The 18939-nt window shown below is 42.9% G+C and overlaps 1 protein-coding gene across 1 annotated transcript in view; it reads right to left on the bottom strand.

Moving 5' to 3' along the window:
* Positions 1-4384, bottom strand: part of ARHGAP31 (Rho GTPase activating protein 31) — a 112039-nt gene extending 107655 nt beyond the window's left edge. Inside the window, exon 1 of the mRNA XM_003991663.6 lies at positions 4252-4384. Within this exon, the coding sequence (XP_003991712.2) occupies positions 4252-4351 (100 nt within the window). The 5' untranslated portion in view covers positions 4352-4384. The remainder of the gene's footprint in view (positions 1-4251) is intronic.
* Positions 4385-18939: the final 14555 nt, after the last annotated feature.

Here is an 18939-nt window from a genome sequence, read left to right as displayed (position 1 = left end):
ATATATGTGTATATACACATAATATATATATATATGTATATACACATTTTTCTCCCTTTTCAATCTGATAAGAACTAGAAAAAAACTTTAGCAATAAAAAGGCTCACAGTTCTTACCAAACATTCAGAGGAGACATTCTGAATAGTCAAGGCTGCTTATCCAAGGGGAAAATGGTCTGTAAATGCCTAAATTGCAAGCAGTGGTTCTCAACTCTGCCTGCATATCAGAAACAGCTAGGAAGCTTTAAAAAAATTTTTTTTAATGTTTATTTATTTCTGAGAGACAGAGAGACAGATTGAGAGCGGGGAGAGGGGCAGAGAGAGGGAGACACAGAATCTGAAGCAGGCATTGTCAGCATGGAGCCCAATGGAGGCTCCATGGAGCCACCCAAGTGCCCCTTTAGTAAGCTTTTAAAACATACCTATGCCTGCACAACAAGAAATTCTGATTTAATTGTTCTGAGAGGGGACCTGGGCTTCACCTTTTTTTTTTTTTTTTTAAAGCTCCTCAGGGGATTCTAATGTGCTGCCATCATGGCAAACCACTGGGTGACACAATATCACCTTTTCCCAGGAATCGAATAAAATGACATAGATTGTTCAGAAGGGTGAGAAAGTCCTTAGCCCTCAGAAGGCACAAATGGAGGCAGAAGACAGCTTTTCCAATAACCTTCTCTTTCTGGTCCCTTGACTGCTGGCCCCAGCATTTCCAAGTCCTGTGGGAAGACCAGGGGCACTTGGCTCACAATGAAATAAGAAATGCTCGGGGTGCCTGGGTGGCTCAGTTGGTTGAGCGGCCAGCTTCAGCTCAGGTCATGATCTCATGGTCCGTGAGTTTGAGCCCTGCGTCGGGCTCTGTGCTGACAGCTTAGAGCCTGGAGCTTGTTTCAGATTCTGTGTCTCCCTCTCTCTGACCCTCCCCCATTCATGCTCTGTCTCTCTCTGTCTCAAAAATAAATAAACATTAAAAAAAATTTTTTAAAAAATGCTCTTGGATGCACTCTGGCCTCACATGGCTTCACCCGCAGCCTCCCAACCACAGGTGACAATATGATGTGGTTTTCATTGGGATTCTTTCAATTCAGTTGTCAAAAAGAAGACAAAGAAAACTACTACTTTCAGCATACCAGTGAAGAAGAGATGCTCTTCTCCCTCTATACCAGATGGGAAGATAAAGTTATCTGGTTCCTAAGGAAGAGCTGAGGGTTGGGGTGGTGGTCACTGTTCCGGCCATGTTGGTCAGGAGCAACTTTGTGCTGTTCTTGAGTGTTCTTACCAGACTGGAGAAAAGTCCTCAAAGAAGTGAAAGGGGGGAAAACGGCCCTTCACATCAGGCCTGTGTGCCTCTGGGGATGATCAACAGCAGGGTCTGAACTGTGGAAACTACACACACACACACACACACACACACATTTCTATAAGAAAGGGTTTCTGGTTTTCATCAGCTTCCTAAAGATTAAGAATGACACTTGGCCCTGGGCAGCTTCTGCTCTGAGCTGAACACCTATTTGTCACCCACACATCCTGTCCTGGCAGATTTGCCCAGCTGAAGGTAGCAGGGCTGGGCCACGGCAAATCACTGAAGTGGATGACATTCATGATCTGTGTTCAGCCTCAGGGTTGCAGCTTCCCCACATTCGGATGGCCTGAGCACAGCTTATTATCACCAGCTCTGTCCACCATCCCAGCTTAGGGCTTTCCCTCCCTGTCCAAGCACAAGGGCTCTCTTGGCTTCCCTACATCTCGGTCCTTCTCTTCTGCTCCTGTGCTCCCAGACCTGAAAGCATTTCTCTTTATCTCTATACAGGACCATCACCTTACCCTTGACTCCGAAGCTCAGTAATCATGATGTCAGTCTTGTGAGGCCCTCCCTAGCCTTCTGGTTTCTAGTTACCATGCTGACTTGTCACCTGGATTCTGGGGTTGAACTTCCAAGGTGGTGGGCAAAGGGGCAGTGCCCAGGTCAGCTTTCCTCCCTGGGAGCAGAGTCCAGGCCTTGTCCATTAACTAGTACATGTTTCAGAAAGTCCATGAGGAAAACACATTGTTTTAGGAAAAAAAAAACATTAGCACTGTGCTTACTGATACTACACTATAGTCAAATTAAAAGAGGACTACATAACTAGTTTTTACATGTAGCAAAAAGGAAATCCTAATTACTCTCATTTATATAAGCTGTTTATTATGCATGCCTAATCCTCATGTGGCACAAGAATGGTGTCTGGATCATTAAGTGGGTCAGTTTCCTTTTGTTTTAAAGCTAAACTCTTCAGGTATGTCAGACTTGAAAGTTTGCTGATCCTGTGACAGGATCTTGCCTGTGTAGTCTTTCAATTTGGGAAACAAAATCATTAGAAGAGAATGTTGGCCTGGATAAGGAAGCTAGGGAGGGAAGAGGAGCCTGGTAGGCCAAGCCTCTCTGCATCCTTCATGATTTATACTGTATGACCTTATGCAGGTCAATTTACCTGTCTGGGCTTCCTTGCCTCCTTCCCAAGGCTGGGATTATTAGGCACTGGTTTTCATTTTTTTTTCCTCTGAGCAGTAGCTCCCTTCCTTCTTTTCCAAATGCAACCTATATAGAAGCCCAAAATACAAAGCAGGTGAACGAAGAGCTGCCAAAGGCAGCCTTTGAGGTGTCTTCACAGAATGCTGACATTCCTGGCTCATCCTACAATCTATGACATCATAAGAATGGGGCAGGAATGGCAAGCACCCCCATGCTTGGAGGGGGTCCCAGAAAAACACCCACAGGGTGGAAGGGGGCATCCCGAACATTTGTAGTGAACCTCAAGTTCCTCACAAAAACAGGGGGAGGGAAATATTTCCTTCTGAACTTTCGAGGGTAGTGGTTAAGATGCACATGTGGAGTTCTTTCGCATTCAAAATAATTCAGTCCAAGCAATTTTATATCAAATCGCCCTCTCCCCGATTATTGGAGAGGATTAAATGAGTTGACTGTTATGCCTTGATTTCAAAAGAGGCAGTTTTGAAACCTGTGGTACCCCAAGCTCTATGATACTAAGCCATTTGTCCTAATGACACAGCAGACTCTGAACTCCAGAATACCACAGGAATATCACACCACTGCAAATTACTAGGTGGTGCTGAGTCTCAAAAAAACGTAATTGAAACAAAATCTGTGCACTGTTTTTGAGATGCACATTTGATATGAGCTAATCAAATCATTTTTGAGATTATTTTCCTGGAGGCAGAATTATTCTGCACAGTTAAACAGCCCTCCAGTCTCCTCCTTTGTTATAGCTAGCTGTGTGTAAATACGAGGCCTATATAGTGGTCTAATTTCTTTCCGCACTTAACTTTCTAAAGACAAGGCCTTTTTGTCATGGGTATGCACGGGGTCAGTCAACCTTACAAAAGGAGTCATTTACTGCTCAATTTCCCCAGCCTTCCTATGATTAAAAACTTCTAACTTCAAATGCTATTATTGTATTCTAAATTGTTTTCTTTCCCTCTCCCCCAACAAATGTTTAAACTGTCTCTACTCTGCAGGATTCCCTTTTTTACCCAATGTGGCCTTGAAAACAGAGACGCTCTCCTTTTCTTTTACATACCCTACAGTATTTTAAGATCCAGGCCTTCTGACCTTTTTACAGCACTCTTCTTGTCTGACACACCAAATGCTAATCTGAAAGCCAAGAGGAGGTAAAGGGTCTGGGGGGTTGGGAAGGGGAGGGAGGGAGGTACTATATATTTGGCATCCGTTCAGAAATTCAGAAAATGTTTGTGCAACCACTCCCCCAGCCAGGATCCACCGCACCCCCTGCCTTCCAGCACATTAATAAAAAAAGATGTGAGCGGATGAAATTGGAGAGTCCGGGAGGGACACCCAAGGCGGTCGTAATTATGTACCCGGAGAAGCCCACTGATCATCATCATCCCACAGGTCCTGCCCGAATCCCTCGCCTCAGACATCCAAAATCCTCGATCAGGATCTCTGGAGCTCCCACCCCCAGCCCGCAGAGGTAGCCGGTTAAACTTGCAGCAGCACCGCCCAATAACGGCTTGTGTGCGACAAACGGAAAGACCCACACAGCCTCTGCACGTCGAGGTGGCAGCGCTGTGCACCTTAGGAATCATATCTGTTCTTTAAAAAGAAAAAAAGTACATTGAGCCCACAGGCCTGGAATACATTAACTTGCGAACGGAATCTAACACGCTCCAGAAAAGTCCATCTCACTCTCAAACAAAAAGAAAAGGAGGGGTGGGGGGAAAGGCAAAGGCACTTTACCATCCTGTCCTGAGCTTTCCAGATACTCGGTCAGGTCACAGCCAAAGGCACTGGCGGCTCCCTTTCGTTTCAGCTTCTGCTTGGCACCCTTGTTCTTCATGAGTTAGTCCCAAAGAGGTTGCCCCTCCGTCTCTCCCTCCCCTGTGCTTGGCACCGCGCCTAGGATGGTCTCCGGGGTCAGATCACTGGCTGCGGCGCGGCTCCGGGGGCCCGCATGGGCGCGCGGAGGAAGTGCGGCCCGGGGCAGCGCGCATGGACCCCGCGGGGCGCTGAGACCGGCGCGGCCGCGGAGCCTGCAGTCCACGGCGCGCTCCTCCAGGGCCGCGGTGCCGGAGGCCGGGCGGAGCTGGCGGCCGCGGGCCGGCTGGCGGGAGTGTCACTTCCTCACTTGGAGTCCCAGGGACTTTTCACGGGCTCCTGCGGGATCTCCGAGCGTCTTCCCCCGCTCCGGAGGGAGGGCTATAACTCTCTCCTTTCGGCTTTTGCAGAGACGCCCCGGAGAGGACGAGAGCGCGGGAAGCGGGCAGCAGCCAGGGGCGAGGAGACAGCCCCGGGGCTGCGTGGCTCCTCTGCCCAGCGCCCGCTGTCTTGCCTTCAGACGGCGTTGGGAACGCGAAAAACAAGCATCCTGTCTCTCTCGCCCGCCCTCACGCCTTCCTTTTTTTCCTGTCTTACAAATCCTAGGATCATCCAGCTCAGGAAATGCTGGAAGGAAGTTAGCTAGGGAGGGGGGCGGAGGGTGGAAATTTTTGGCAGCTCAGTGCTGCGTGTGTATGGGGCCGGAGGAAGTAGGTGGGTGGGTTGAGGAGTACGGGGCGGGGGGTAGGACGCGCTCTTGGGAGAGCCGGTCTGCGGCTCTGGAGATAACTCGGCAGCTCGGGAGGAAACCGCCGCGCTCCCAGGAGGACCCGCAGCCCCAGCCGCCCGCTTCCTGCCCCACCGCGGCCCTTGGAGGAGGGTAGGAGGAGGCGCGCTAGCCTTCGGGACGGACGGTGCTAGGTGGGACCGAAAAAAAGTCCTGCCTCCTTTTCATCCTCCTTGTCATCATCTCGTTGACACTTTCTATTTCGGTGCCTGCCTAATCCTACACAAACCCTTCAAGAGTAATGACAGAGACAAAGACAGGGATTCCAGCAGAGAAACCTGACCTGCCCGGGAGCGGTTTTCCGCCGGCCACTCCCATCCTCCTCTCCCGCGCCCAGGTACCCCCAACCCGGTTAGCTCCCCTCCCACGCTGACGGAAGACTAGGGGCTGCCGCCTTGTAACCACTGCCCAGGAAATCAGATTTCTGGTTACAGATTCATGCACACACACACACACACACACACACACACACACACACACATATCACGTCACGTCACACGCATTATTGCAAGTTTACTGCAATGTAAGTGATTTGCGGGGTGGCCAGGATTTAAGGTGACTGATACTCCAGCATAATGTGGAGAAAGGAGTCTCCCAGGAGGTTCCATAATTTGTCCTCAAGCTTTCAGGAGGGCATGTTCTTTTCTTCTCCAGTTAGATCTGAAATTCCTTGACTTCTGTGTATTCAGCACACAGTAAGCACTCAAATCCTTGTGATTTAACCATTGGAAGATTAGATTAAACTTCCTGTACAAATTCAAATCCATATATAGACGTGAAGGGGAGGGACATTCATACAGCTCAGATTGCTGACAGAAGCTTTAAGTATAGTATTTTACTTACTGAATCCCTTTATAGTCACTTATACACGGTCTCCCTGTGTATTCTGGTGACACTGAACTCTGACCTTTCACCTTTTCTCTTTGACAGAGGTCACAAGTGATAGCCTGTCTTGCAAATCTGGCCCACAGAGGTGTTTGGTTTCACACACACAATCCTTTAAAATTTTTTCAAATCAATTGCTAACTTTAAAGGGTTAAGAGATTTCACTTAAGAGATGTGAGTTTCTGGCTTCTCTTGCACATGAGATGCAGATCTGATAACACCAAAAGTGCACTCCCACATGGCAGGGACCGCTGATGCCCAGTTGTGACAGCCCCCACTGCCTGTCTTCCCACCTTGTACCTGCCTGACCTCCAGAGCTCCTAACCCAAGCTCTGAGTATGGTGGCTCCTTCCTTCCCTTTTCCATCTGTCTCTCAGCGACACCAGCATTGCCCTGTCATCTTGGCTAGACATCTTCAAGTAACAACTGACTCATTTCTTTCCTTCCACCCCCACCTCCAGGCTAGTCCTGCCCAGACCGATGAGTCCTTCAAAAGGCCTCTCCTCTGGTTTTCTTCTTTTCCACGCCCATTCAGTGAGGATCGGTGACTCCTCAGAATAACTCCTAGTGGGATTTGCTGAGTTCGGTCTCTGCCCACCTCATCCATCCTATGTACTAAAGACTTGATGAACCTTCCTGAAGTATTGTTCTTGTTACATTCCTGCTTTGTTCAAAACCGGCCAAGGACTCCCTGTTTTCTAGTGCCAGGACAGTGGTTTCTAAGCATTTTGTAAGCTATTTGAAGAATATTCAGTAGGATATTTAGTGTAATGGCTTATTCCTCCCTTTATCTATAGAGAAGCATTTCCATACAAGACTGTAATTATTACTATTAACATTTGTTTAGGAGTTTACTGTAGCAAGGACTTTCATATTCTTTTATTTCATCTGACCTATAGTAGATTTCATCACTTGGGTAGCCAAGGAAAGAGGCCAAAGGGGTGCTTTTCTCCTGGGTGCAGGCCCCCAGGGCACAAAATATGGATAAATTGTCAAGTTCTTGAATTGCTTCTTTAAATCTTTAAAAACATTCTTTTAACTTTTCATTTTGAAGTAATTTCAGCTTATAAAAATTTTGCAAATAATAGTCAAAGAATTCCCATTTACCCTTCACGCAGCTTTCCCTAATATTAATGTCTGCTATAATCAGAATACAGTTATCAAAATTCAAAATTAGGAAATTTATATTATACAATAATATTTAATTTATACAATAATATTAACTAATATTAACTATATTAATATAATAATTTTAATATATATTATGTAATATATCATATATTTAACTATATTAACTATATTAAACTAATATTAACTATATTAATATATTTATACATAAATATATAACACTAAAATTAACTATATAAAACTAATATTAACCATATTAAATAATATTAGTTAATATTATTGTAATAATAACATTAACTAATCAACAGCCCTTATTCAAATATCAATTAACTTTAATGACCTACAATATTTATTAAGTAGGGTCTTTCTCACAATAAAGTCCACCAGTAATTTACAAATGATTCACATACACTTTACAGTATAACATTAGCTATGTACCAGGTCCTCTTAATCACCATCAGATGCAGAAGTGTAGGTTATCACAAAACAGAACTGCCTAGGTAAAACAGTAAAGCTAGTGACCTCCACACAGCCCTAAGATTCCCCAGAGGGACTCCACAATGTGTCATGATAAGTCATGATAAGTTGGGTTCACATTGTTTATAGAGTTCAGGGTTGAGATGATACTGAACACTGGGCGAGGTGTCCATTATGCCTGGCTGACTGAACATTTGATATATATGCATGGTGGCTCTTTGTCTTTATTTGATAACTCTCAATTATCTACACCTTATGGTTGGAAAAACTCACAATTTACCAAGCCAGATAATGAACCACATAATGACAGCAAGACTCAAGAAGCTGGAAAGCTGTCCTCCTCCCCATTTGCTCCCTGACCCCTCTCATTGCTGAGTGTGCCCTGTGATAGATGCCAAACTTGAACCTAGCCCTTCTTCTGGACACTCTATTTTTCTTTCTCTTTCCTTCCTCTGCTCACCTCTTCCTCTTCCCGTATTTCTTTCTAGTTGCTTACTCTAAGATGTGTACCTTTTCCTGAGTCTATGGAAGAAAATCAGATTTGGGTTTCAAAGGGTTTTTCCGTTGGACTTTGGATTTCCTAGAAAGCAAGATTATATGGAGATTGTGTAGGAATGTGAACAGCCTAATAATTAAGCTGTTTGGTGATAATATAAATTATCCCTTCAACAGATTATGATAGAACAAAAAGCACTTCACTCACATGGAGCTACCACCATAGAGTTTTGTCATGGCTTAGGATTTATCTGCAACTAAGACTGATGCCTATCCAAGTGTGCCATCTGCTTCCTTCACTCACCAATGATGGTAGTAGTCTTCTCTGCCATAAATAAATAGATGCAGAAGACAGAGGATGGGTATTGGGAGATTTTTGTGTCACTTGTGAGCTAGCCTTTCTTTTACTTGCCCATAAAACTAGACTTATCAATCAGCAATTTTAGAGTTCTCCCTCCTGTGCTAGTGCCCAGCCACTTAAATACTCATAAATGATCCCTTGTCCGTGGACATGATTAACAGGTTCTGAATTCTCTGTTCTGGGGTGGAGAATGTCAGTTTATCCTCTTCCTGGGTACATTTCCTCTTCTTCCCTCTCCCCTGTTCCCAGCTTAAAAATGTTGGTCTTGTCACTGGTTGTTGGGTGTTATTAACCGAATTGTGCCTCCCTTGCCAAATTCATATATTAAAGCCCTAACCCCCCCGTACTTCAGAACCTGACTGTATTTGGAGATAAGGCCTTGAAAGTTAAAACAAAGCTTTTAGAGCGGGTCCTAATCCAACTTGACTGGTATCCTTGTGAGAGGAGGAGATGAAGACACAGAGAGGCACCAAGGATGTGTCCCACAGAGAAAAGACCAGGTGAGGACACTATGAGAGGGTGGCCACTTACAAGGCAAGGAGAGAAACCTCAGGAGAAAGCAAAACTGTGACACCTTGATCTTGGACTGCCAGCCTCCAAAACTTGTGAGAAAATAAACGTCTGTTGTTTAAGCTGCCTTGTCTATGGTATTCTGTGATGGCAGCCTTAGCAGACTAATATATTGGGTGAGACTCTTCTATGAGAGAGGCCTTGTGCCCACCCTGGGCCCAGATGCCAGTGCCCTGAAGGTCTGAAGCTAGTAGAGGATGAAGACGCCACAACAAAAGGGCTTCTAGAAAAAATGGGCTTCTAGCTCTTTTACTGCATTTCTCTGTGCCATGTGTTCCCAGATCTAGGTTATGCTGTAAATTGTTTCTAGGTGTTCAAATGAGGAACAAGCATCCCTAGTGAGGTTGGAGGAGGCCCACATTACCAATCTCTAATCAAACAGAACAGAGTGGAGGAGAGGTCCACCTGATGGAAAAGAAGGAACAAGAACCAGGATCAGTCTCTCAGTCCTAGAAGCACGGATATCCTGCTAGCAGTACCTCTTGAAACATGCCAGCTGGGCTCCCATTGCTTCACCACCTCTATGACCGGGAAAGTCAGTTTTTCCTCTTCTTTTTTTTTTTTAAAGTTGATTTATTTAGAAAGAGTGAGAGTGCGAGCGAGGGGAGGAGCAGGGGGAGAGAGAGAATCCCAAGCAGGCTCTGTGCTGTCAGCATGGAGCCCGACGCCAGACTCAATCCCATGAACCACGAGACCCACAAACCATGGGATCATGACGTGAGCCAAGGTCAAGAGTCAGATGCTTAATGGACTGAGCCACTCAGGCATCCCAGGTAGTTTTGGTTCTGAGTGGGCCTGCAAGAGCAAGCAGTCACAGTGATAAGAACAGAGAAGGAGGAGAACCTTAAATGCTCCCACTCCCAGCTCAGAAGTTGAAGAACAGACATAGTTATTATTACACATGATGTTCTCTCTCTCTCTCTCTCTCTCTCTCTCTCTCTCTGTCTGAAGCATTGTATATTTTAGTTCCCTTTCAGTTCCTAGAATTGCAAAACTGCATTATTCAGGAGGAAAAAAAAAGGCGTTGGGAAACACTACAGCCACAGTTGCCCAGCTGAGAATGCAATTCAGTTGCTTCACCATCAACCAGACGTTTGGGGATAGAAAGGGCAGAAAGTGAGAGAATAGTGAAAAAGAAAAACACTCCATAAAAAAGGAAGCCCTCCTAACATTTTATGATAAAATTGCATTGACCACTCCCTCCCTACTAATTCAGAACCTCAGGCTTTTATGTAAAAGAGAAATGCCAAGTTTGTAAAATTGGGGGCTGGTAAGGGAAAAAATTAGTTTTTGCAGAAGAATATATTTATCTATACATCAAGGGCCTTATTGTAACCGAGCTAACATGAGTTCACTCCATGGTGTGTCACATATAGTAACTACACCATTTGAGTTGTTGCACAAAGGAAACCTTATTTGCAGGAAATAAGGTGATTGTGGGGAATAACTTCCAAAGCCACCTCTCCCCAGCAAGAGTCAATGGGTTCCTTTTATTTCAGATTAGGATGACTATTTAGATAGGAAAGCCTTATCATCATAGGTAAAGGCAGGCATAAGGTGGCAGGAGCACTTTAAGAAGCCATGCCTATACATGCTTCATATGTTATGTTAATGAGGCTTGTGCTCTTTCTTGGGCGGAGATTTTAGTTTTGTAAGGAGATAAAGGTAACAGTCAGTCACTCCAAGGATCACTCGGTTGCTCCATGGTCCATCCTGGCAGGTGTGAGTCGGGGGTTAAATTCATACCGGTCCTGGGGCACCTGGGTGGCTCAGTCGCCTAAGCGTCCAACTTTGGCTCAGCTCATGATCTGGAGGTTGGCGAGTTGGAGCCATCGGGCTGTGCTGACAGGGCAGAGCCTGCTTGAGATTGTCTTTCTCTCCTTCTCTCTCTCTCGCTGCCCCTCCCCCGTCTCTCTCTCTCTCTCTCTCTCTCTCTCTCTCCCTCGCAAAATAAAAAATAAACTAAAATATATATTTAAAAAAATCTATACTGGTCTGGGTGGTCTGGGCCAGCAGGAGCTCTTTTTCTGGGCAGTCTTTATTGCTTCAAGAGTAGTTTCGGTTTCCATCACAGGATGTTATGTCCTTTGGGTCTTTTGCCTGAGTTAAGAGATAAGCTGGAAAGAAGAGTTCAAGGGAAAATGTGGGACAAAGGTCGGTGAGTACAAGCAGGTAGGCAGTAAAGGTCAGGTCTTGGGGTACAGGTGGTGACACTATGAGAGCTTTCAGGAGGAAATGCCCTTTGGTCATGTGAAATGCAGGACTGGGTAGACGTGAAGAGGTTGGGACTAGAAATTAGATGAGACATCTGCACAAAGTTTGAAATTATTTGAGAAATAAGGCTTCTCCTACCAGTATTTTAGTTACACTCTAATTTCTTTGCATTGAATGTTGTTCAAAATCAAGAGGTTTGGAAATCTTTTGTGTTCTGCGGAGTGTTTTAAAAACTGTAATGACATTTGACCCATGATGCACAGTGTTGCACTAAATGAGTCTTCAGTATTTCAGAAACAATGAGTAAACCCGGCAGCACAAGACTGCCTTGTCCTGCTCCACCAGGGGCACAGGGCACTGCCAAAGAGCAGCAGGAAGCATCCTTCCTAGTCTCATGTGGAGAGGAGACTTCACAAGACCAGAGGGAGAGCCAAGTGCCGTGGTTTGAATCACTAGTAATACAGACATTTGACTCTGCCCAGGGTCTGGCCTTAACCTCCAAGTCTGAATTTGGATCCATTTGGCTGGAGGCCTCTGTCTGGTGGCCCAGAGGGAAGGATGCGACAAGCTGTTCCCATGAGCAGCAGCCCCCACAAGCCTGGCTGGGTCTGTTCTGGGGGTCTAACAGTAGGTTCAAGCATCCCTATCAGCAGTTGCAGTTGGGATCCCTTCTCTCCCTTCATGCTCTGCATCTTTTGAGTTTGAGAGCTACAGGGAGACTTGGGTGGAAAAACCTGGATCCGTGAATTCGGGAGTCCTCTGGATAGGGGATGCCGACTGATTTCTGTTATGTTGGTGTTTTGTTTTGTTCTGTTGCCTCTTACTCTGCCCCTGCTTCCTATTTTAACTCTGTTCCGCACCCCTTTGGGCATGTTGCCTTCTTTCTGGCTGGGAGAAAGACGATAAAAGGAGCAGAGACACAGTTCTGAGTTCCATCTGTCCCCTGCAGGGTCTCTGAATACTGCAGCTAGTGATGTTCTTAGGTGGGTGGAGATCTGTCCCCGCCCCGTTCATTGTGTTCCAGAGTTTCCTGTGCATTGCCTGTAACCCTCTACCACTCTGCCAGGCGCCTTTTAACACAAAAGGGAGGAGATGGGGGCAGGGAGTGCTGAGGAAAAACATCCCTATAAATAGCCCTCTTGAACAAAATTGTTTTCCCAATACACAGTTGTTGTGAAACCTTGATGCCCCTTAATCTAGCTCCTCACTCTTCTCCCAGTCCATTCCAACCTTTCTCCAGACGCCTGGTGTTGCTCCTCTATTCTCTCTGAGAGGGAGATGTTGTAGAAGCACTTAATGAAAGCTTTAGATCCCCACAGGCCCCTGGCCAGCTCTGGCCACATGGGCTATGGGTTCAGGCTAACCTCGATTCTATGCCTGCTTCTGCAACTTATTTGCCCCAGGGCCTTGGTTGGACAAATTTTTTAACCTCTCTGAGCCTCAGTTGTCCCACCTGTTAAATGAAGTCATAATAGCTACCCATAGGGTTGTGTGAGGGTTAAATAAGATAAGGAAATAACCTACGCTTTGCCTGAATCTAGGTCAGTGCTCATATATGAAGAGTGATTATTATCATCTTCCTTAGCAATTCTTCTATTCCCTTCATCACTATCCAATTTCTTGGGGTCTTTTCCTATTTCCTGTTACAAGGGTGTCCCATATAAAACACATTTGTAAGACTTTAAGTTTATTTTATTTTATTTATTTTATCTTTCCTAGTTTCAGAAATGATTTGTGATGATTTACATTTATGTGTTAGAATGTAGAAAATTTTTCAGAAACGGTAAAGTGGCCTCCTGTTAAACAGTCTTCTAACAGGGAAGATATATTGCGGTTTGTGGGCTATTGGGGAAGCAGTTCTGATTGTGGCTCTCACTTGTTAAATAACAAAAATTCAAACAAATAAATTTCAAAGATCTAACTGGCTTTATTAAATGATTCATGAGTCAGGCAGCATCCCATCCAGCAAATAGAAAGGAGCTCCATCAAGCTGCAGAAAAGGAAAGGATTTTCAAGGTAGAGAAGGAGCAGAAAAAAAGGAAGTTATTAGCAAAGAATCTATTGTTTCAGTCAAGGTTGCCCTCCTAAGGAGAATGGAAGAGGTCTATCAGTAAATTTATTAGTGCTGACCAGGAAATTCTCATGTTAACTAGTTAAAGGTTGCATTCCTGGGGGGTTGAAACTGCAATTAGGTTAGGTATTAAGTCTTGGTTTACTTAAGTAGCTCCATTATGACCCTGTGGTTCTCTTCTCAATAATTCCTCCTTTTTGATCAGGCTCTCAGCTTAACTGAAATGTGATCAAAATTTAAGACATTAGTGCCACTCTCAGAGTTCTCCAAGCTTTTTGTTGTTTTGTGTGTGTGCTATTCATAGGTCATGACATTTTTGCTTAATCTCTGTGATATTCACAGATTATGACTTCAAACTCACAGTTTTTAAGTCCATCATCCACTTCCTTCCTTTTCTGACCTTCCAGTCTTAGGGATGATGAGGGAGCATAAGGCAAGCTAACAGGCCGCAAACACCTCCCCACGCCCACCCCAGCCAGGTGGGATATGTGTGATATTCCTGTGGGCACTCCTGGCTGCCCAGGAACAAAGGAAAGGGGAAAAACAAATGGTTAACTAGTAGATATCATAGTCCTGCAGGACCTAAGTTTCCATCACCCCTCCATAGTGATGTGGGAAACAAAGGCAGAAGGAAATGGCAGATAGAACTACATTTCCTTATAACCTGCAGTCGATTGACAAATACTTGAGGTTGGCAGAGTAAAATGTTTCTCCAGGAACTCCTTACTGTCTTAATGTTAATGCTTTGCTAGAGGGAAAAACAACCTTAGCTTGACAATAGCTAGGCTTCCAGTATCCTGTGAGTCTTCTTTAGCATATGAAAATCTCACTGGAAACTTCCTTTGGACTTTACCTCACCCCCTAACCCCATAGTATAAAACAAGTCTCTTCTCCTGGTCCTGGGGCAGCTCTTCCTGCCCATGGGTCCTATCCCCATGCTTCAATAAAATCACCTCTTTTTTTGCACCAAAGACATCTTTAAGAATTCTTTCTTGGTCGCCGGCTCCGGACCCCATGAACCCCACTATCACTCCAAAAACCTCATCAGGGAGATCATTTGCTTGGATGTTAGCAGCTGCAAACATGCATTTGAAGCTTTTAGGAGATACCATGCACCAGGGAGGTTATTATGATTACTAAAAGCAAGATAATTCCCAATGTCTGGACTACATTTTGAAACCATAGTCTCTAAGACCCAAACCAATCAAAATCAAAGAAGTAAAAGAAAGACCTTGCTGAAGGAGTCTCCTTTTTAAGCCAAGTGGCTTGCTCAGTGGTCTCATGAGTTGTGTTTTAACTTCCTAGAAGTGTTCATGAATGTGCAGCAGGCAGTGCTGGCCATAGCACAGATACCTCCTTTCTCAGTTAAAAGATGATCAGGGGCTATCTTATTATCAAGAACAACTTTGGCCAGAAAAATCAAGGATCTTTGTTGGGCAGCTATTGTCTTAGCAATGGATTCTGCAATATCTTTAAGAGTTAAGGAGACATTCCTGATCATATTCTCATTTACATTTACTCCTAACCAGGGAAGTCTGGCCCTGCCAAAGGAAGCAAATCCTGCGTCATGAATATCTCCTACTAGGTCTTTTTTTAACAAGATAATGTAAATCCAGGGGAGTCGACCAATGAGATGTCTTAGTTTGCTTGTGAAAAATTAGGAGCACTGTTAGGTAATAGAGGAGGCATTGCATGGCCAGGCACCAGGAATCTAGCATTCACAGGCCCAAGGAGAATGATAACCACCACAGATGAAGACAAAATCCTTTCACTAAGGGTACAAACCACTTTCACTAAGATGGCGCTGTTGATGGACAGATAAAAGTTTTTGATGACAAATCCAACAGTCTGAAAGGCAAAGCTTACTTCCTTTAGCAATAACCTGGAAGATACAGATGACAGCATTGTCTTTCCAGGCCAGGGTCAGAGTAAAGGAAAGAAGGGGAAGGGAGCATTTCATGTTTAGTTAGTATGAAGTCTTGATTCAGCATCTTGGGCAGAAGCAGCCTACCCTGATGTCAGCTACTTCTCTTCCTAGTCAATTTGATTTGGAGGTTTTCACTTTTGTATAGGAGCAGATGTCAGGTGGAGCCATATTTAGCTGTGAGGTGTATGTTCAAGGTGTAAGTCCCTGAAGTTTGGCTGCCATATGTTAGTGATGAGGACCTAGTATAGTCCTTTCCAAGGAGATTCAAGGGCAGTCTTTGTTTGAGAGTTTCTAAATTCCAGTTCAGTTGTATGAGCTGAAAGTTATCAGAAATCTGTATTCTAGAGTACTTGCCAGATTTCTTCCCATGAATTTCACTGATGATGAAACACATTTGCAAAAGCATCAGAGTAAAACAATAATTGTAAGTAACAAAAGACTTAAAAAATGGCCATGGCTAAAGATCTGATAGGAGGTCCTTATATTGAAATTGACAAGGAAATTTGGTTATTTCTATGACACACAACACTTTATGTTAATAACATATTAGGACATATCAGATTTCTAGGAGTTTCATGCCATTTCTAGAACATTTATCTTAACAACATATATCTATACAAATATAATCAAAAGTTTAGTATCACTTATTTGACAATGTTTCCCATGTGATTTAACATGCTAAATAACCTAGTTAGGGGTGTTTGGCTCAGTTGGTTGAGTGTCTCTTGATTTTAGCTCAGGTCATGATCCCAGGGTTGTGGGATCAAGCCCTGCCATGAGCTCTGCACTGAGTGTGGAGCCTGCTTAGGATTCTCTCTCTCCCTCTGTCCCCTTCCTCCCTCACATACTTTTTTTCTCTCTCTAAAATAACAATAAATAAATAATAAATAATAAATAAATAAGCCTAGATGGTTTATTATCTCTCACGATGAAAACAAAACTTGAAATGTTGCAGGGGCCTTCTGGATCTCCTCAGTTAGATTATGGTCAAAAGATTTCATTTTAGAATTTGATCTTTGGAAGTATATCAAAATTATCAAAAGATTTCAGCATTTGATTAAATAAGATCACAGATCATTATGAAACAATACCTAATTATCCATTTAACCTAAATGACAATAAAAGATTTTAAAGGAAAATGCAGAAGGTTATATATTTGAAAGCAAAGTTTGACTCTTTTAATATTAAGACTTAATGTTCTTGAGAAATCAAAGACCTGAAAAACAAAAACCCTGATAAACATAAGAAATTATTTTGGCAAAACACAGAATCCTTATTTTCTACAGAGATAATGTTAAAGGTAAAGAAATAGTTTCATTTACAATTTATTAAAAGCAGACCAGTAGTTCAAGTAAACTTTGTTCTTTTACCAAAGAGAAAACAAAATTTTAATTTTGCACCAGTGTACTTTTGATATTAAAACTCATTTACTTGATTTTTAATTTTTTGAAATGTTTATTTTTGTTTTTGAGAGAGAGAGAGAGAGAGAGAGAGAGAGAGAGACGGAGACAGAGCATGAGTGGGGGATGGGCAGTGAGGGAGGGAGACACAGAATCTGAAGCAGCTCCAGGCTCTGAGCTGTCAGCACAGAGCCTGATGCAAGGCTCTAATTCATTAGCTTAGAGACCATGACCTGAGCTGAAGTTGGAGGTTTAATCAACTGAGCCACCCAGATGCCCCAAAACTCATTTACTTAATTAAATTTAGTTTAATCTTAGCCAGTACTGACCACACATAAAATTTCTTTCCAAAGATTCCTTTTTCATAAATCTTCTACAACTTTCTTTTTACATTCAGATTTTGTCCTAAGTTTTCCCTCTTCCTCACTTTAGGATAAAATTACTTTCTTTTCCTTCCACAAAAATGCATTTCCATTTCTCGTACCTTCTTTTACTAAAAACACACATCCTACCTTTCTTGCCTACAGAGATGTTTCCCTTGTTATTTCTAATAGTTTTAACCACATATGTGAATTCGAATCCTTAACCCTTAGAAGCTTTAATTTTTAGTGGAAGCTGAGAAGTAAGAAGTTGTGAACTGTTACACCAGTATTCTTTAGATAAATTTGCGAATACATTTTATAACATCTAGAAACATGCTGCTTCATCATCTAATCTCTGAACAAAGCACAAAACATGTCTGTTAACAGATCCAGATTTATCTTCAGTTTCTCTGTAATAGGGAAACCAAAAGCCAATGAACTAATCTTCAGTAATTACTGTCACTATTTTATCTTATTTGGAAATGATTTAGATATTTAATGGACTTAACTCATCCCTTAACTTAACAAAACTTTTAGATTTCAGGTTACCCAAAAGATTTGGAAGAAACTATTTAGAAAGTTTACCTAAAAACTTTTTATCTTATTTATATGTATTTAATTTACTTGTTCTTATGTTTAGGTTACCCACAAAAACTTCATGACACATTAGACAAATTCAACCATTATTCTAAGTTATTTTTTCTGGCAACTTTTTGCAACATAAATAATATGAACTTATTTGACTGTCAGTAAATCCAGACAGAATAAAAGTTTTATATTTAATGCTGATAACCCTAAGGACCTGTTTATTGTAATTAAACCAACAACTTTAAATCTGTTTTAATACTGAGTATTTTCCCAGGTCATGTGCACTTGAGAAACATTTGGGTTAGTTTAGATCTTTCTGAGCCTTTTAGAATACCCAAACCAGGGCACCTGGGTGGCTCAGTGGGTTAAATGTCAAACTTTGGCTCGAGTCATGGTGTCATGGTTCCTGAGTTTAAGTCCTGCGTTGGACTTTGTGCTGACAGCTAGGAGCCAGGAGCCTGCTTCAGATTCTGTATCTCCCTCTCTCTGCCCCCCCACTCCCAAAAATAAATAAACATTTAAAAAGTTTAAAAAAAAATACTGATTTAGAATGCCCAAACCTACAAGTGCTGGTTTTTAAACCAACTACAAGGGCTCTTTTACAAATTAATTTTATTAATACCACCCAGAAGTAAAAAAGTATCTCATGTTTATAACATATATATTTTGTGACATGTATATATATATCATATGTAAATAGGTGATAGATGATAGATAGATAGATAGATAGATAGATAGATAGATAATGCACAAACACATAGACAGACATAAAGACTTTATAGTTATTGATATTTGTGGAGCAAAAACCCTTGCTTTTAAGGCCCTTCTTACATGTTTTTATCTAATTGAAACATTCCCCATAATGGTCAATGTAATTTTAGGTTGCTTTTACTAGCATTTAGCCATTTTACTAGATAATCTGCAACTTCCAGGACTATAGTGCTTGGACATAAAATAAGCAAGTGTGCTGGAAAGTGGCGGGCTCAGTATTTTGGATTTAAAGTTTTTTTTTTTTTAATGTTTATATATTTTTGAGAGAGAGAGAGAGAGAGAGAGAGAGAGAGCACAAGCCAGGGAGGGGCAGAGAAAGAGATGGAGACACAGAATCTGAAGCAGGCTCCAGGCTCTGAACGTCAGCACAAAGCCTGATGATGCAAGGCTCGAACTCACGAGCCGTGAGATCATGAGCTGAGTCGAAGTCGGATGCTCAACCGACCAAGACACCCAAGTACCCCTCAGTATTTTGGATTTAAAGGATCCCATTCTTTTACCTAGACTTTTGTATTTCTCAGAGCCAAACGAATACCTAAAAGAGGGACAGACTCTGGGTTGGGGATTGTGGAAT

This window comes from Felis catus, chromosome C2, assembly GCF_018350175.1.
Source record: "Felis catus isolate Fca126 chromosome C2, F.catus_Fca126_mat1.0, whole genome shotgun sequence".
NCBI classification, from domain to species: Eukaryota; Metazoa; Chordata; class Mammalia; order Carnivora; family Felidae; genus Felis; species Felis catus.
This window is presented reverse-complemented; position numbering and strand designations above follow the sequence as displayed.